The sequence below is a fragment of the Pogona vitticeps genome, chromosome 14, assembly GCF_051106095.1.
Source record: "Pogona vitticeps strain Pit_001003342236 chromosome 14, PviZW2.1, whole genome shotgun sequence".
NCBI classification, from domain to species: domain Eukaryota; kingdom Metazoa; phylum Chordata; class Lepidosauria; order Squamata; family Agamidae; genus Pogona; species Pogona vitticeps.
In genome coordinates this window covers 2,962,078-2,982,127 of record NC_135796.1, presented here as the reverse complement: position 1 = coordinate 2,982,127, position 20,050 = coordinate 2,962,078, and the positions used below count along the sequence as shown (strand labels likewise).

Here is a 20,050-nt window from a genome sequence, read left to right as displayed (position 1 = left end):
TCGAAGGGTCTTCTGCACCCCTATTTGGCTTCCTGCAATGAGCTTTACACACGGCTGCCCTCGAAGGGTGCTCTCAGATGGGTTCAAAAAAACCCGCAAATACATCATTTACGGACAGTGGCTAAATGGATGCAACACATTTTGGCCATCTTAAGACAACAACATCGGTTTCTGCCCCAGCATTTCTGTTCTAAATGTCCCATTACTGGAGAATTGTACCCTTCCATTATCCCACTCCTCCGAACTGCTGTAGGAAATGTGCTGGCCCTCTCAGGCAAATGTTGCCTCTTTCTAAGAAAACAGGGGGTACTCACATCATGTCCTGGAGGTCCTGGTTTTCCTGCTGGCCCTGGGGGACCTGGAGGGGGGGGAGAGAAAGACTTTATACCCTTGGGCACACCTCAGACATGTTTCTTGGGAGTTGTAGTATAACATTTGTTCCTGGGAGTTGTAGCCCAAAAAAAACCCATTCCAGAAATTATGGTCCAAAAAGGACATTTCTTCTTTTAAAAAGGGTAACATTTCAGAACTCTACCCACCTGAGTGGGTAAGTGGAGCATCTCAACACTACCTACGCTATGAAGGTGGTGTCGTGGGACTCCAGGTGCAGTCATCACTCTGAGAGGGGAAAAGTTACTATTGTGGACGGCCAGCGTCCAGAATCGCCCAGCCGGCATAGCCATTGGGTACCCCAAATCGACACATTTCTTCATTCTCCCAAAAGAAAAGAAAACTTCAGATTTTATCAGTCTGGACCTGGGTCGAAGCAAAACTTAAGATAGCTTCCACCCACCCAGATGGAAGGCTTCTGTGTGCCTAACGATTCAAAAACTCTGGGTTCACATTTAGCCAAACTTGTGCTACTGAAGTAGAGTTCCCACCTCTGTTTTCCTCGTCGTTAACAAATGACCCAGAAGGCTGACATAAAGCTCAGTGCTAGGAATAGCTACACCAAACTGAATTTGGCCATTGGAGACAGCTCAGAATTTCTTTTGCTTCATCTTGTGTAAGAACTTGGTAAAAAGTGCCCATTTCTTCATCCTCTTAATGGAAAGATCTTTATGATTTAAAATATTAAAAAGGGAGAGATAATGATACGAATTGATGTCTAAGACCCCTTTCGTCTCTGCTATCCTCTTTTGCATACATTACAGTTTCTCCAAATCCTTCAGAAACAACAATGGCCTGATTCTGACACACTCGTTCCAGCTGAGGTCTGAGTCCTGTTAAGCCTAGAATCTGGAGCAGCTAGGAGACGGATACCGGGGACCGCTTCTACGGCAAGCACAGTCTGCCTGCCACGAAGCCATCATTCAAGAATTAGATGCACCTTCCTTATGCAGGAGAGCCAGTCAGATGTGATGGTTGAACTGGGACTTGAAAGTGGGGTGTGATGGTTTTGGAGTAGGGTCAGAAAGATCTGGATTCTGTTCCTCACCGAGCCACAACGCTCGTTGGCTGGCCTTGATCAGTCACTCTTTCTCAGCCTGGGCTAACGCAGAGCTGGAATATGAACTAGGTCTTGCCCAGTATTATCTATTTCAGAGGTGGGAAGAAGGCAGAGCTGAATCTCTTGACAGTCTATTGGGTGAGAGTCAGGTGAGACCAAGGATGTTCAACTTCCAAATGTTAATAATAAAAGCACCTACATGACACACACACACACACTCAACTCTGGCCCTAAATTATACCTTGTGAGGCAAAGAGGGCTGGTATCAGAAAGCATCACAAATTTTGTGCCAGAGGATTACTGTATAAGCGCTGTTTGGTTTCGGTGCTCAGAACAAATTTCTGACTCATATTTTAGGTGTGTATTTTTTTTTACACCACGCTCTGATTGATGGATTTCAAAGGATTGGTGAAAGGGGGGGGGGGAGAAGTAGATCTTGCAAGACTTACATCTCCCCAATGCTTGGCTCTCTCCTGCTTGCAATAGCTTTCCAAGCCCAGATCTCTTTCATTCCCAGACCAGATGCCTGAGATCCTTCTGAAAGCCAAGGTCCCGTGAACATGAACACGGAGGCTTTCTGGATGCAACCCAGAGAGTCTTCCACTAGTAACTGCAATTCATTCCATTTCATTTGGAGGGGGGGGGGGAGGAAAGATCCTGTCTTGCTACCGATTCTCTCCATAAGACAAATACTGGGTTCCAAATGAGCCAGCCCCTCTTTGATTTAGACTCCCTCTGCAGCAAATGTTCCAAAGAGATCTTGCGCTTTCCCCACTCATGGGAAACATCCATGCAGTTTTTCAAAGAAAATAAATAACGTCCGCACTCCAGATTCTGGAAACATCACCGTTTTGGATGATCCTAGATTTTGGGAGGGGTTTTTTTGGGGGGCGGGGGGGACACCAGCAACACCATGGCTTTTCCCTGTCTACATCTGACCCTTTCCAAATGTCATGGAGGGACCAAGGGTTTCCTGACCCAAGAAAAGTGCAGAATTGCCACTAGAGGACAGCATAACCCCAGCTAAGAGGTGGGTGATGGAGCTGCAGGATGCTTCTCCATCAGTATAGTTCTAAGATGGCAAAAGATGGCGCGAGACGATACTTACCCATAGGTCCCGGAAGCCCCGGAGGGCCAGCTGGCCCCGTAATACCCGTTTCTAGAAAGGTGTTGGACAAAAGTGGGTCTCCTGAAACAGGAGGGCACAGAGGGTGAGTCCTTGGAACCAAAACAGGTTGCGAAAGAAACCTCCGAATTTGAGGACGAACGTTACGGTGGGACGAAGGCGCAACTGTCTTCTGTGTAGGGGAAAGGGTTGGTTTCCCCTCTGGATTTCCCCAACCATTCATGACCATCATCGAAGGGAGCAGAGGCTCCTCGGAGTCGGCCAGCCTTGGGTCACCCAAGTGTTTTAGGACTGCCACTCCCCAAAACCGCTCAACAAGGCCTCCCGGCCAGAATCCCTGCCAATGCTCCCCAAAAGATCACTTTCTAGTCCTGGAAGTGCCAAGAGCAGCCATTTATTATTATTATTATTATTATTATTATTATTATTATTATTATTATTATTATTATTATTATTATTATTATTATTATTATTATTATTATTATTATTATTATTATTATTATTATTATTATTATTATTATTATGCATTAAAAAGTGTTTCTTATTTTGCTTTCCAAGCCCCAAAATAAAACTGAGGTTAAATTTCTGGCCATTTCTAGCTTGGATGTTTTTTTTCCTCTCTCTTTCTTTTCTTTCTTCTTCCAAAATTGGACCTGGTGACCCACCGTGGCCCGAACTCTCTTGCACCGTTATAGCAAAGCAGTGAATTGCTCTGAGTTATGAAACCTCCATGGTACTATCTGTCGCACACCAAGCCGTGTGGCTCTACAGGCCATATAGACAGTCCCTAAGGAGACTTCTCAACTTGAGGCAATTCATTGCTAAAAGTTACGCCTTCTGCGTAACGGTGCAACAGGATTTTGGCAAGTAAGCACTGGGGTTGGGAAAGATGGGGTCTACTCCTTGATGTGGGTCTACCCACCCACCTTTTGTTAGACAGATAAACAGATGCTCAGTCTCCATCAGCAAGTTCATTATGAACTCTGGCAACCGAGGTCTTTCCCTCTCACTTAGAAACCATCGGCACGATCCCCCTGCAAGGACCCTTCTCAGATCCACCAGCTTACTTACTTTGATCTGGGAGTAGTGAGATCTTTGGTCCCACTGGGGCTGGCGGACCTGGGGGTCCAGGAGGGCCCGGGAGGCCTTTTTCTCCAGGTAGCCCCCTGGGACCATCTCGTCCGGGAGCACCCGGTGGGCCAGGTGGACCTGAAAGAAAACAGGAAACACAATGAAGAGAGGTGTGTTGTGAACTATTTTTTTCCTCCCACATCCGTGGGTGATGCATGGAGTCCAACAGGGAGAGAGAAAAAAGATCCAGCAGAAAAGGGTTTTTTCAAAGGGTGGACTCAAGAGTTTTGAAAGATGTTGGATCTGTTGCCTAAAACAGAAGTGGGCTTTTAAGAATATGTGTGGACAGAATAGCCCAAATGGCCACAAAGTGAGGAGGGACAGCTTTAAAACAAATTCTTTTTCTCAGTGATTGTCTCGGGTCTTGCCAGGCTGAGATGCCATATCAGGATCCCCCTCCTGAACCATCAGGTATTCCTGGCTTCCTGAAATGGCACAGACGTCTACCTGGACAAGCCCCAAATCACTGAGCAGGATTGAAAAGTCGTTCTATCAGGATCAGAGGGGCAAATAAATAAATAAACCCTTGCAAGTTATATGCAGGCCATGGTCCCCCATATTCCGCACATCTCCTCTTGGGCTCAGAGAGCGCCATCTTCCCAAGGAAGGAAAGAGTGACAGAGCGCAACAAAATGAGTGATGCTCCTCGGCAGACAGTGACTGTCGCTGCAAATAGAAACAGACCTATAATAAATGAAATGAAGAATAATGTGCTGTTCCTGCTTAAGACCTCCAATCAGTTTCTTCACTCCGCTCCAGAGCTTCAAAGATTTCCCTTTATTTGACCACAGCTCCCAGCCAGCTGAGGGACGTGGTGGTGCTATGGGTTAAACCGCAGAAGCCTCTGTGCTGCAAGGTCAGAGAACCAGTCGTTGTAAGATCGAATCCAGGCGACGGAGTGAACTTCCATCGCTTGTTTCAGCTCCTGCCTACCTAGCTGTTTGAAAGCATGTAAAAATGTGAGTAGATAAATAGGGACCACCACGGTGGGAAGGTCACGGCGTTCTGTGTCTAGTCGCGCTGTTCCATGTCTAGTTGCGCTGGCCACGTGACCATGAAAATGGTCTATGGACAAAACGTTGGCTCTACGGCTTGGAGACGGGGATGAGCACCGCGCCCTAAAGTCGGACACAACTGGACTAAATGTCAAGGGGAACCTTTACCTTACCCAGCCAGCGACAAGGCCCCATCTTCTGAAGGGTAGGGCCAGACCTCATCACCAATTCTGCCCCCTCTCTGTAATACTGATTACCTTGAGAGGAGGGGGGACTAGGGATCTTTGTTTTAATAAGTCTTCATTGAAATCCTTCATTGAGATCCTCTCTCTCTCTCTCTCTCTCTCACTCTCACTCACACACACACACACACACACACACACACACCTCTCAACAGCCCAGGGAGGTCCAAAACAAAGAAGCAGGGAGAGGAGGAGGGAGCTAGATCTGGGACGAAGGGTCTCTCTGTGCAAGGGATGGGGATGGGGGGGGGAGAAACCATCTGTGTGGGGTTCGGCTGGTTGCATTTATTGCTGAGCCTCCAACCGCCTGGAGGCAACTTTCTCTGGGACTCTTTCCAAACCCAATAAACTTCCAGCAGACCCGCGGAGGGGGCAGAGGGGATTGCCAAAAAGCAAGCTCCGCTCCCTATTAGCTCCCTTTACCCCGGTGAGGCCACTTCTCCCACCCTTCCCCGACCACCGAACTCAAGGCTACAGGGGGCTTGTCCCCAGGTGAGTCCGGGCACTTCGTGGGATGGCCTAAAATACCCTAGGACGCTTCTGGAAACTTTGGTAGCTGAGGCGCAATGTTCTCTCCACTAAATGGAAACGGGAGGCACTTGTCCTTCTTCTGTCTTCAAAGGCAGTGGTTCCCCAAACTTTTTCAAGTCTTGACTCCCCCTTTCATAATAGCCAAGTCAACTGCGACCCTCTCCAGCCATGTCTGCATAAAAAGGCATTTTGAACGGGGAAAAGTCATCCCTTCTCTGAAAGGAGAGGCTTCTTTCTCCCCCAAAAGGGGCCTGTTTCTCAGACATACACATATGCACCAACTTTAGCATCTGACTCTGAAAGGTCAAGGAAGAAATTATTTAACAAGGGGCATAACACAGATAAGGCAGTCTGTGACCTCCCTGAAAAACACCTTGGGATTCCCTTGACGGTCACGATGACCTCCAGGTTGGGAAACACTGCATAAAATGGTGCTATCTATTCCTTTTTAGTCAGGGTTGTTATTGTTTTAATAGTTTGTGAGCCGCCTTGGGGCCAGCCCTTCAATGGGAGAAAGAATGGCACAGAATTCAAACAAATAATTAAACCAATAGGCCAGTTTTGAGTGTGCGGGTGTGATCAGACAGCGAGAAACGATCGTGTCTGATTGCCCTGGAAAATATCCCTTTGCTTGGTGCTGTCACCCTTAAAACGACCCGTCCACAAGTACAGGAACGGTTCCAGTCCAGCTCAAAAACAGAGCAACTTTGCTGCTGGACCTAAAAGCTCCAGATTGGGCAAGGAGGGGAGTCGGGCTGATTCGTGATCTCCTGTGCGTCGTGCAATTGCTGGGAAATAGCTCACGCCGTGCCATACCACGAGCAGTCCAGCACACAAGCTATTTCTCCATTAGATCACACCCTGCGAAGGAAGAAAAGGAAAACTGTCTTTCTGAGAACCCCGTCTCTTCTCTTCTTCCCTGCAGTGTTTCTTCACAAAAACCTGGAATATTTGGGCCTGTAGAAGAAAATCTGGAGCACCGACTACTTCGGAGATACAACAGCTGTCCTCCTCTTAGCAGAGACGCTGCTTTCTAGAAGCAAATCTAGAACAGCAGGAGGTTGCCACCATGGAACCAACCCACAGGCGGAAAGTAGAGAGACTAAGCTGCGATCCGTAGGCCAGAATCTTGTTGGCGATTTACTCAAGAGCAACTTATCATGGAGGCTTTCGCCAAGAGATTGGAAGAAGACTGAGTCTCGGAAGGGCAGCAGTGACGGGATCAGAAAAGATCCTCCACTGTACGGATTTATCGCTAGAGACTAAGGCCAAGATCACCCATACTATCATATTCTAATTCTTTCACTGAGTGAATTGCTGCTCACATCTGGCAGGTCATCTGGAAGACCTCATGAACTAACAGCAATCCACAGTGGTGTATTTTGCAGTTTAATTTAGGCACACACGAGTCACCAACAAGATTCTGTCTACAGCTTAATATCTAATTTTTTAGGATTACCATCCTGGCTGTGCCAGGCACAGTTCCCGGGGGAATAAGCCATTTAGGCTCAACAGGGCTTATTTCTGACAGCACGGAAATTCAACTTACAGAAGAAACTGAACTTTAAAAGAAAGACAAAAGGCTTCCTTTTGACTTTTGATGAGTCATGCAAACAGCGCTTCAAAGAAGTGTCAGCTGTTAGCCGCAAGCGTGAGGTCGCAACCGCATCAAAAGGAAAAGAAAAGAAGTCTCTAACCTGTGTTAATTGCTTTTCTCTTGCTTTTCCCTCTTTTTCCCTTTTTTCCGCCACAAACAACAGTAAAATCAGAAAGATTCCATGTCCTGTTATGCCTTTTTGGAGCCAGAAGATTTCGTTACCTCTGCCATTCTGAAAAGGTTGTCGTTCATTTCCACCTCTTTGAAAGCATAGTTACAGCTGGTCATATGAACTCTAAGGGAAAAGCAAACTTGTTTTGGGTGCCGGATTCAAATCACGACCCGAGACCAGCTGCCGCCAAAGTTTTCCCGAGCAATCGCTGATCACAAAAAAAGAGCCTCCTTAATCCTGTCCTCTGGTTGCTGTCGCTGCTACCTGATCTCAAAAGCGTTGTTTACTGCACGCAGAATTGGTGCAACGCAGCAGTGGCAGGGGGAGAGATTTGCAGCAGAAAACTGGTGTATAACGCCATGCCAGATCAGTGTATGTAATTGTCATATTTATACTGTACATGGCTCCATGACCAGGGGGAGGATACACAGAATGGACAAGGGTTCGTTAGTAAACGAATAGAAGAATAAAGCCGTGAGTAATTTCAGGTATGGGTCTACAAGGTAACAATAGCACTGTTGACAAAACTGTGTGGATCAGTGTAGGATTTCTCGCTTGGAAATGGTTTAGGAACCCTTGGCTGACTTTTTAGGCTTCTAAATGTGAGTTTTTCTTTCCCCTCTGACAGGTTGTCTGTCAGAAACCCAAATGTGCAAAGGGAAGCAGACGGGAGAGATTAATTAAAAAAAAAACCCACAGAATTGACGTATGGACACTATTTCTCCCCAACTGGATCCTGGCCCTGATTTTTTAAAGAAGTCTTGCTTGACTTTTAGGCTCTTCCGTTTCATTTGGTTTTAGAATTGGATGACACCGTTTTGAATTTCTTTCCTTGAAAAAAAAGAAGCAAGTTATAAATTGCGTGTCCTTTGAGCCAACGGGACAATGAAAGGCAGAGCCTTGGGGGAGTTTCTACCGTGCCCAGATACAAAAATAAATGGAGGCAGGGAGAGGCTCACGCTTCCAAAAGAACAGCAAATATGTTTGAAGAAGACCCATGTGAGAGGTGAGAAAAAGCACCACAGAGCAGAGGAGAAACTTAATACACTTCTCTACACCAAAGCCACTATCCAGTACAACAGCTCCTGAGGCCATTTTTTCCAACGCCTCCCTCAGACTCAACACGAGCTTTTCAATGTGAATTTTCCCCTCAGTTCCCTATGGGCATCACCAGATCGTCCTGGCAGGTATCAGATAGGAGACCTGCCTCTCTAATTAAGCTGTCAAGATACTCTGCCTGTCAGCGATGAAATGCTAAATACCATCCCATGCTGATGTGGAAATACAGTCGTGCCCCGCTGGACGATTACCCCGCTCTACGACAAATCCGCATTATGTCGACGTTATTGCGATCACTTTTGGGATCGCAAAACGATGTTTTAAATGGGGGAATTTCGCTTCACGTTGATCGGTTCCTTCTTTCAGGAACCGATTTTTCGCTTTACGACGATCAGCAAACAGCTGATCGTCGGGTTTCAAAATGCCCCCCCCCGCTGTTTTCTAGGACAGATTCCTCGCTATACAGGCACCGAAAATGGCCGCCGTATGGAGGATCTTTGCTGGACGGTGAGTTTTTCAGCCCACTGGAATGCACTGAATGGGTTTTAATGCCTTTCAATGGGATTTTTTCGTTTCATTTGACAATGTTTTCGCTCTACAACGATTTCGCTGGAACGAATTAACATCGTCAAGCGAGGCACCACTGTATGCTGGGACTGCGGCTTGGGCTCAAAGGCTGGTCACTGCAGTCTGGGCATTGTGGAAACAGGATGTGGTGGAGCCAAAACTCCATCGCTCTTCTGGCTCTCCTGAGGCCCCTGCTTTGGATTCAAGGCTAATCAAGGTGTCTGGAGAAATATTCAGGTCATCAGAGTCCAGAGGATGCCAACAGACTGTCTGACAGCCCAACAGGTAAGGGAAAATTCTGGGAGAACAATAGTTTCCTTTCTCTTCTGGAGACAACAACGGCCATTGTTACAAGAGAACTCAATACATGGAGGACAGCATTCGGATCGGAAGAGAACATGGCCCGCCAGATGCTCTTGTATCACAACTCCCATCCCTTGGAGATGGGTGACCGTGCACTACGGTCTAAAACACTGAGAGAAGGGCGTCCTGGAATATCTTTAAAAAAAACAGATGGAGTTGGGTGTCATCAGAATAATATTGGTACCAGACCACAAAATTCTGGACAGTCTCTTTCAAGTGTTCCATGGATCTGTCCCCAACTTTGGGCCTCCAGATGTTCTTGGACTTCAACTCCCAGAAATCCTGGCCAGCAGAGGTGGTGGTGGTGAAGGCTTCTGGGAGTTGTAGTCCAAGAACATGCTATCCTCTTCTGCTCACTACCATCTTGACCGTAGACCATCTTGACCGCTGCCATTCATGTTGTCAACATTCAGTCTGTCTTTTGCCATATAAAGTTTGGCATTCTTTTTCCTGCTGGCAACACAGGCATGACATTGTGCAGCAAAGATTGAGTGATTTCTTGGGGTTTTTTTGAATCGTGGGTACAGAAGCACATTCATAAACCAAAGGGTGGGTGGGTTGGTTTTCAGAAGAATCGATTTTTGACCAACATCAACTACCTCGTGTCCTGGAGGTTGGGTCGAGCTTTCCCAGTCTTGCTCCTTGAACTGTCATGAGCTGCCTAGGCTGAAGACGAGACCTGGGCCTTTGTCCATGGCAAGCAGTGTATCTTATCCCTGATTCGTGACCCCACGTGGGGCTCAAAGCTTACCCTGTGGTCCAGCTGGACCTCTGACGCCAGGAATGCCTGAAGGTCCACGGATGCCGGCGTCTCCTTTGGGGCCCGGAGGGCCTTGCCAAGCCAGCCTCCCTGAAAGAGAAAGAGAAAGGGGAGTTGTGCATTCGGGTCAACCACTTGGAGGGCTTTGCCAGCGAGGCCGTGGCTGTGATCACCCACAAAGAGGGATGAAAAGAGACAGAGGGAGGAGGAGGAGGAAGAAAGGTAACATTCAATTTTACCAAACAGGCGCATCATCTCTCTGAAAGTCAGAGACCAGAAGGCCTGGAGATGGGAACAATTTCCGCAAGTCAGAATTGAGGTCAATGGCACATAATTTTGAGTGGGATTTCAATGGACTATTGTACAGTACCTTTCTGCTTTGAATGTGTTTTGATGCTGCTTATGTTGTGTGTGTGTGTTTTTGTTTTGTTTTGTTTTTTGCTATGGGGTTTGTTTAAGCCTTTTTGTATTTGTATATTCATCGTTGTCAGCTTTAAATGTTGCCTTTGAATGATATAAACTGCCTTGGCAAAAAACGGGCTATGAATGAATGAATGAATGAATGAATGAATGAATGAATGAATGAATGAATAATAACCTTTCAACTGCAGAGCTGGAAAGGATCTGATGGATCCCTGAGTCCAGCCTCTCTCAAGGAGGCACCGTGGGGGAATCGAACTCCCAAAGCCTGGCTACGCAGCCCAGAGACCTCAACCACTGAGCTTTCCAGCATTTTGAGTAATTACTGGATCCCAACGTGTCTAACAGCTGTCCCTTTGATTACTGTTGTGTAGAAAGTTCTGCGCCTTGAAATAAAGAATCCACGAAGCGTTTCATACTCTCTAAGTGGTTTAAAACAAAACTGCCATTACCACCATCATGCAACCTCGTCAAACGCAAACCACATGCCATTTTTAATCGCATCGGGTCTCAGCCACGTTGCCTTCCTCTCCACTTCAGTGAGGAGCATGACAGCTCATACCTGGAAACAAGGCTAAGAAAGGTGGTCGGGGGGGGGGGAGCAACCGCCTAGTTGATGGATGGCCAACCCCTTGGATGGATGTGGCGGCTTCCTCATCGCAAAAACGTAAACACGGCTGAGTTGCAAAGAGAATCTGAGCCAGGAGGAATCCCAGTCTCATGCCAACATTTCTGCTTGGTGCACAATATTCCATGCACACACGGAAACATGAGCAAAGAAGCATCTCTGCACCATGTTGAGGGCTCACATCACCTTTTCCACGGTCTGTGGTGAGCAGAAGAGAGGCTGGGGGAAGGAGCATCTCCTTCTCATCATCTCCAACCCAGCAGCTGCCCCTCTCCTGCTCACGGAGCCCTTTAATTCTGCAAAGGCAGAGCTCCCTCCATTCTAAATAACTCCCCTCCTTCTTTTCTCCCCTCCTGCTCTCGCACACACCAAACCAGAAACATGTGTTCTGTCCAAGCAAGGGAAGGCCTGGTAAATCTTTCCAGCTGCAAAAAGCTGAAGCCAGCTCACTGGAAACCTTGCCAGCCCCAGGATGGTCCCTGTAGCCAGCTGCTTTCAATTGCAATCTCTCGCCGGCTGCATTTCCCTGAGGTCTCCCGATAAAAAGCTGGCAGCAGACGCCAAGGCAGGGAGAGGTGGATGGCGGGAGGCGGCAATCAGAACAGAAGCATCAACCCGACTGAAGCCATTCCAGTCTCAGGGTGTTTCTTCTTCATACTTCACTGAATGGATACAACCAAGCTCTCCCGATTGCCACACATCCGGCTTTCTCTTACAGAGCTAATCTTCACTGATAGAAAGATGCAATTGTGACACTGTCTTAATAAAAATAATAATCTGCAGAGCTGGAAGGGACCCTTCTGGATCATCAAGTCCAGCCCCGTCAAGGAGGCCCAGTGGGGGAATCGAACTCCCAACCTCTGGCCCCACAGCCGGAGATCTCAACCCATGAGCGCTGGGAAGCTTCTATGAAGACAAAGCCTTTGCTACAGTAAAGACGTTAGGATCAATGCTCAAACCATCCAGTTCAAATGAGAATTTTTTTAAAAAAATTAATTGTTTGTGAGCTTCACACATTAACCTAATGTTACTGCTGGTTTGTTACACATTGCTTTTTTTTTTTTTTTAAGAAAGCCATAAGTAGTTGGTGAAACAAATTTCCTATCCTATGCAAAACATTTCCAGCATTGCAAGCCAGAACTCCTTTCTTGGAAAACGGTTTCAGACGTTAAATGGTTATTTAAAATTGTTTAATCTCTGATCACAACTTAGGAGATAAGGGCAGAAGAATAAGGAAATAATGAACTCAAACCCGCTCTTGTGATGAATTAAAACCCACTCTTGTGCCACCAAACTAACGGATGTGAGTCTCAGTGAGTTACAAACAAAATGTGTTCCATTTCTTTAAGGTCCCCAAGGAATCAGCAGAACATGTGATTCTTAACATGTTATCAGTAAACCCTGGTTAGGAGGACTTTTCATGGTAGAGATCATACTCCTGAATACAAAGGGATCAGCTACAAGGACCTGGCTCCAGTCCCATCTGAGAAAGAGTATCTCGGTTCTCAAAAAGGCTTCCTAGGGTTGACCCAAGACAGCTCACAGGTTTAGGTCTCATCTTGGATTGATCCATCCATCCACCGATCCATTGATTGAACCATCCATCCATCCATCCATCCACGCACCCACCCATCCATGCACCCACCCACCCATCCACCCACGCACCCATCCACCCATCCATCCATCCATCCATCCATCCATCCATCCATCCATCCATCCATCCATCCATCCATCCATCCATCCATCCATCCATCCATCCATCCATCCATCCATCCATCCATCTCTGCCGTTCTAAGATCACTCTAAGATTGTTCTTTAGGATGACCCATTGATGTCCCCAAAAACTAATTTTTTGGGGGGGGGGAAATGGGGTGGGGTGGCAGGCTTGAACATTCACTTGTGCCTTCCGGAGGGGTGTGGGCTACTTTGCCAATTCTTGAGGAACCCGCACCACATCTGCGTTCCTCCAGAAACATTTTCTAATTTTTTTAAAAAAATATGCCCACTAGAGGGTGCAAAGGGACTTTCCCAGTAAAAGAAGCCCATTCCTCGGGGTAAGTGAAAAAACTGGGTGCGCTTGTCACAAAATTAAAAACTGCAGTAAAAATATATATTCCATCCTAAAGTTCTAAAAAAAAAATCCAAGACCATAAAACCCATTAAATGTGGGACCTGTTCAAATCACCCCCAAAAATTAGGTATTAGCAAAACCCACTTTGAAAAGACAGGTCTTCACTCCTTTCCTGAAAACTGTGAGAGTTGAAGGCCATCACCTTCTCAATCATCCTAGCCAAAAAAAGAAAGAATTTGAAACTGGCCTACAGTGAATCTAAACTCCTGCGTCAAGGGTAGTTTTGGGGATTATTTCGTGTGAACTGCAGGCTGCAATGGGTTAGGTAAAGCTTCCCCTTGACATTGAGTCCAGTTGTGTCAGACTCTAGGGCGCGGTGCTCATCCCCGTCTCCAAGCCGTAGAGCCAGCGTTTGTCTGCAGACCGTTTCCGTGGTCACGTGGCCAGCGCAACTAGACACGGAACGCCTTGACCTTCCCACCAAAGTGGTCCCTATTTATCGACTCACAATTTTACATGCTTTTGAACAGTGAGGTTGGCAGGAGCTGGGACAAGCGACGGGAGCTCACTCCATCATGTGGATTTGATCTTACGACTGCTTGGTCTTCTGACCTTGCAGCCCCGAGGCTTCTGTGGTTTAACCTGCAGCGCCACCCACGTCCCTTTACATTGGGTTACCCTTGCTTTAAAAGAAAGTGTGTGGAGAATGCGCAGCTTCTTCTGAAGCTGAATCGCACTTCCAGACCTCTTCCAGGAGCACAATTGGACTTCCAAAAATCCCCCCAAATGCTTTGCTTTAAAGTGAGAAGGGGGCAGCAAAGTCTGCAGAGACAGGCAAGTACTTGCATGGCAACCCAAAGCTATGGGTTGTCCCCTCTTTCTTTTGAGACTCAGGCCCCAAAGACCCATTTTTTTCCATTTCCCCGCACCCATTAAGAACTTCCGGATCTTGCTTGCATCTCACTTACCTTTCAGGCTTTCATCCCCTGGGCTCCCCTGAGCAGCCACAGAACCCCACAGAGCTAAAGATTCAGGAGCGACGTGTTCCTTTGAGGCGGTTCGTCCACCGCCAGGGACCAGGGAGGCCATGGACTCGGCCGCCGAAAGGGTTGCCACCTGAGGACGAGTGAACATGCCCATCAAGGCTGCCCCCTCCTTGTGGCGAGCAAAAGCTTTAAACCCTTACAAGCTGGCGAAGAAGAAACGGGCTAGAGACCTGGAAATGTTACTTCCTTGGACCACACTTCCCAGGATTCCCTGATACACACAGCCAAACGAGACCTGTTCAAGCTCCCTCTTCCAGTCTAAGTTAGAATATTTTAGCACCAGATGTAGAAAATCCTTTCCTTCCACACTAATTTTATGCACGATACAACTAATTTTTGGCATATTTTGTTCAGTGCTCCGTTACAAAATCCAGAGCCCTGAAATGGAGTTTCACTCCGTAAGACCAGTGACCTCCAAGCCAAGAAACCCATTTCTAGAAATTTTGATCCCTACCAGGAGCAAATCTTTTCCAAAGCTGATGGGCCTTCATTTGCCCTTTGAAGACTAAACAATTCCCAAATTGCTTTGTAACCGATTGATTGATTGACAGTCTGTATGCCCAGGCATTACAAACCTTGGCTGCTCTGCTCCTTGAACATAACAACCCCTTGGGCTATTCTGTGGTTGAAGCCTGTCTTAGAATCAGTGTCACCCAACGCATCTGACAAAGTCTACAGCTGAATCCAGGTTTCCCAGATCAGTTCACTAGCTCATGTTCTCTCCTGGAGAGAGAGAGAGTGTGTATGTACAAAAATAATTCAAGTAAATGACATCCCAAAGTGTCTCAGATTGGTTATTCATCTTTCCCCCAAGGTGAAGGTTCCCCTTGACATTTAGTCCAGTCGTGTCCGACTTGAGGGCGCAGTGCTCATCCCCATCTCCAAGCCGCAGAGCGAGCGTTTTGTCCAAAGACAGTTTCCGTGGTCACGTGGCCAGCCGCGACCTTCCCACCAAGGTGGTACCTATTTATCTACTCGCATATGCATGCTTTCAAACGGCTAGTTTGGCAGGAGCTGGGACAAAGCAACGGGAGCTCCCTCCGTCACGTGGATTCGATATGACGACGGCTGGTCTTCTGACCCTGCAGCACAGAGGCTTCTGCGGTTTAACCCATAGCACCACCACGTCCCAAGGACCTTCCTCAAATTTAGAGAACTTCTGCCTCCATTTCATGGAGTCCTTCTTCAGATGAACCCCAGTGGCTTTCAGGGCAACAGACACTGCTCCCCTTAATAACTGAAATGAGGCTACCACCTGAGAGTGATTTCCAGCTGATAACCAGAAAGCCTTAAGTATGCTTTTGCCCGCCCTGGTCTGTGGAATTCAAGAGGCTTCCTATACTTAAGTGATGAAGTGTTGTTGTTTAGTCATGTCCGACACTTCGTGACCCCATGGACCAGAGCACGCCAGGCCCTCCTGTCTTCCACTGCCTCCCAGAGTTGTGACAAATTCATGTTGGTTGCTTCGATGACACTGTCCAACCATCTCATCCTCTGTCATCCCCTTCTCCTCTTGCCTTCACTCTTTCCTAACATCAAGGTCTTTTCCAGGGAGTCTTCTCTTCTCATGAGATGGCCAGAGTATTGGAGCCTCCGCTTCAGGATCTGTCTTTCCATTGAGCACTCAGGGTTGATTTCCTTCAGAATGTACAGGTTTGTTCTCCTTGCAGTCCAAAGGACTCTCAAGAGCCTCCTCCAGCACCACAATTCAAAAGCATCAACGATGAAGTGCAGAGGGGTGGAAAGAGAAGTGGGATGAAGCAGCGTCGCAAGAAGTAATGCTTACCTTGGCTTCCAGGAAGCTGAGACGTTCCATCAGCTCTGAGAGTTTGCTGCAGTTTAAACAACCTGTGGAGGGAAATGAAACCACTGAGCCGCTAAAAGGAACTCCTTACATTCTAAAGTCTTACATCCAAGAAATGATTGAAAGATACACAGCTGTGTCATCATGCATACATTCAGGGCCAGTCTTACCATTAGTCTGTTGCTGCCCAGAAGCCAGTTTGGGTTGTCAGGAAAGAGCTGTGACTTGCTTGTTTAGTTGATTGTTACCGTATTTTTCGCTCCATAAGACGCACCGGACATTAAGACGCACTTAATTTTTAAATACCGAAAATTAAATAAAAATAAAAATATATAAACAGAGCAAGTCCCACACTGGGACTGCCAAACAAAATCACCAAAAAACAAAGCAACATAGAAACATACCCCCCAGCTCAAACCTACCCTCCAAAACCCACCCAGAACATTTTTAAAAAGTAAAAAGCAGCAACTAATTTTTAAATACCAAAAAATAAAGTAAAAATAAATAAACAGAGCAAGTCCCATGCTGGGACTGCAAAAAAATTACCAAAACACAAAGCAACATAGAAACATACCCCCCAGCCCAAATCTACCCTACAAAACCCACCCAGAACATTTTTAAAAAGTAAAAAGCAGCAACTAATATTTAAATACCAAAAAATAAAGTAAAAATAAATAAACAGAGCAAGTCCCATGCTGGGACTGCAAAAAAATTACCAAAACACAAAGCAACATAGAAACATACCCCCAGCCCAAATCTACCCTACAAAACCCACCCAGAACATTTTTTTAAAAAGTAAAAAGCAGCAACTAATATTTAAATACCAAAAAATAAAGTAAAAATAAATAAACAGAGCAAGTCCCATGCTGGGACTGCAAAAAAAGTACCAAAACACAAAGCAACATAGAAACATACCCCCAGCCCAAATCTACCCTCCAAAACCCACCCAGAACATTTTTAAAAAGTAAAAAGCAGCAACTAATTTTTAAATACCAAAAAATAAAGTAAAAATAAATAAACAGAGCAAGTCCCATGCTGGGACTGCAAAAAAATTACCAAAACACAAAGCAACATAGAAACATACCCCCCAGCCCAAATCTACCCTACAAAACCCACCCAGAACATTTTTAAAAAGTAAAAAGCAGCAACTAATATTTAAATACCAAAAAATAAAGTAAAAATAAATAAACAGAGCAAGTCCCATGCTGGGACTGCAAAAAAATTACCAAAACACAAAGCAACATAGAAACATACCCCCAGCCCAAATCTACCCTACAAAACCCACCCAGAACATTTTTTTAAAAAGTAAAAAGCAGCAACTAATATTTAAATACCAAAAAATAAAGTAAAAATAAATAAACAGAGCAAGTCCCATGCTGGGACTGCAAAAAAAGTACCAAAACACAAAGCAACATAGAAACATACCCCCAGCCCAAATCTACCCTACAAAACCCACCCAGAACATTTTTTAAAAAAGTAAAAAGCAGCACCTTACCAGTGGAAAGCCTCCTGGAGGTCCTCAGAAGCCAGCGATGGTAGTGGTGGGGGACCCCCACGGGGCCTGCTGAGGCCTCTGGAGGCCTCGGAAGCAAGCGATGGTGCCTGGGGGAGGCCCCCACGGGGCCTGCTGAGGCCTCCCGAGGCCTCGGAAGCCAGCGATGGTGGCGTGGAGGGGACAGTATTTGCTCCATAAGACGCATACACTTCTCCCCCCACTTGTTTTGGGAGAAAAAGTGCGTCTTATGGTGCAAAAAATACGGTATTTTACTTTTACCGACACCGAAAGGGAGAGATGTGCAAAGTGTGTGAGAGAGGTGCCAGGGCAGGCGCCAGACAATTTGTCTGCTCTTGGGTGTTATGCCTCTGAAATAAGAGAGGCAATGGAACCTGGAGACTCCAACATCAGCGACCTTGAAAATCCGCTCAGAGTTTTTGTCCGAACTTTGAAGGAGTTATCAAAACGGCTGCCCCAGCTGCATGTGCTCACAGACTGTTAAATGAAATTTATTCACAGCCATCCTATTCCACCAACCATTGTTTCTTTGTCCATTCCTTTTATCTTCATGTGGTCAAGGGGCTGTAGAGAAATAGGCCAGTCCTACAGCCTCACTCTAACATCTGAGGAAGTGGATTTCATCCATGAAAGCTCACATTAAAATACAGTGGTGCCTCGCTAGACAGTTACCCCGCATGACAGTTTTTTCGCTAGACATTGGCTTTTTGTGATTGCTATAGCGATTCGCAAAACAGTGATTCCTACGGGGGGAATTTTGCTGGACAATGTTTGGTCCCTGCTTTGCAAACCGATTTTCACTAGACAACGATTTTGACAGCTCCCTCCGTGCTCGCAAAACGGGTGTTTTCGGGATCTAAGCTTCGCAAGACAGCTATTTAAACAGCTGATCAGCAGTTCGCAAAGTGGCTTTCGTATGGCCAATCTTCACTAGACAACGACGATTCTTCCCCATTGGAACACATTAAACAGGTTTCAATGCATTCCAATGGGGAAATGCTTTTCGCTAGACGATGATTTCGCTAAACAGCGATTTCAGTGAAACGGATTATCATTGTCTAGCGAGGTACCACTGTATAGAGCTTGGTCTTTACAGTGTCAAAAACGTTTTGCCTCTTGTTTTTTTGTTGTTTTTAAAATATTATTATTTATTAATTTATTGGCTGGTCTGCTTGCACCGATTAACTCGGCTGCTCCTTTCAAACCTACCATTTTTCAAAGGGCCTTGCGGTTTGGGGTGTTGTGCTCTCACAAAAGGCCCGCTCGCTCAAGAGAATTCTGCACAAGCTGTTTCTCAGCTGGCCGAACATTTGGAAGTTCAGCGGATGGAATGGGATCTTCAAGTGCCCGTAGGGAGGGCCAAGGGGTAGCAAGAGACAAGCCAGCGCTGTGAAAGCAGTTCAGTCATTGCCAAGCATCGCACACTCAGCTGTTGCCTGATCCCCACCCCCACCCCCACCCCAGTGAGACAATGAGGCATCATCAAATCTGACTGGGCAGCCCATAACTAAGCTTGTTAAAAACAAAAACAAACCCAACTTTACAAAATCTGGGGTTGGGGTTAATATCGTACCCGTTCTAAAAGAACTGCCTTTGACGTTGGTCTCGCTGGAGGCTGATTCATGGTGCTGATGCTTCCTTTTTTTAAAAGCCCTAAATCAGGGGGTTCCCAACCTTGGGTCACCCAGATGTTCTTGGACAGCAACGCCCAGAAGCCTTCACCACCCGCTGTGCTGGCCGAGGCTTCTGGGAGGTGCAGTCCAAGAACACCCCGATTGACCCACGATGGAGAACCACTGCCCTAAATGGTTTGGGAGCATCCATGTATCCAGAGCAGGGCTTTCCCCTATGCCAGCTTGCCCATGTGCTAAGGATCTTCAGGCGTGGATCTTCTCTAATTCTCTTTGGGAACCGCCTCTGTGGAGGTACCCCAATGATGGAACACCCTCCCCACGAAGGTGTACTAGCAACACCGTTATTGTGTTTCTTTTGGCAAGAAAACCCCACATTTTTGCCTCGTTATTGTGTTTAGATTTGTTTATAAAGCCAGGCGGTATAGACAGAGGTTGGTACTCCTCTTCTGAATCTGATCTTCAGATCAAAACTTCTACTCTATCCTTTCTCACAAAACAAAAAGAATGAAGATTCACATCCAAACTTCAGTTTTCAAAAGCCATCTTCTCTTCCGTTTTTTTTAAAAAAACCCAACTGCTTAAGATTCTTTTAAAAATAAAAATAAATAACTCTGCTATTATTTCTCTGAAAGTTTTGCTTTTCCTCTTTGAGCATCAGCTCGAAAGCTCGCATTTGAGAGGTTTCCAGGAAAATCTTTTCCGAATGACGAGAAGCGCTAGAGCGCTAAACTTTAGTTACCAGAACATAGTGGAACTAAAAATAAACTCTGCTTCAGGAGTGATGAGAAGGTACAGAAAATGATGAGACTAGTCGCTTAGCTAAGTGAGATAAGACCTATGTGAGGTACATGTTGGGAAAACTACCAGTAAAATCAATATAGAAAGCCCAGTTTTCATGCGGAAAAATGCTCTGTATAAGCCCTGAAACCAAGGGCATCTGT

At 46.3% G+C, this 20,050-nt stretch overlaps 1 protein-coding gene across 5 annotated transcripts in view; it reads right to left on the bottom strand.

Moving 5' to 3' along the window:
- EMID1 (EMI domain containing 1) overlaps positions 1–20,050 on the bottom strand; it is a 75,932-nt gene that overhangs the window by 13,874 nt on the left and 42,008 nt on the right. For all 5 annotated transcript variants that reach the window (XR_012081995.2, XM_020800862.3, XM_020800866.3 and 2 more), the window contains exons 5-10: positions 15,945–16,006; positions 14,081–14,228; positions 9,985–10,083; positions 3,648–3,785; positions 2,559–2,639; positions 315–358 (exon numbers count right to left, since the gene is read on the bottom strand). Coding sequence is in view for 4 of the 5 variants with exons in the window: in XM_020800862.3 (XP_020656521.3) it covers positions 315–358; positions 2,559–2,639; positions 3,648–3,785; positions 9,985–10,083; positions 14,081–14,228; positions 15,945–16,006 (572 nt within the window). In the remaining variant the exon portion in view is untranslated. The remainder of the gene's footprint in view (positions 1–314; positions 359–2,558; positions 2,640–3,647; positions 3,786–9,984; positions 10,084–14,080; positions 14,229–15,944; positions 16,007–20,050) is intronic.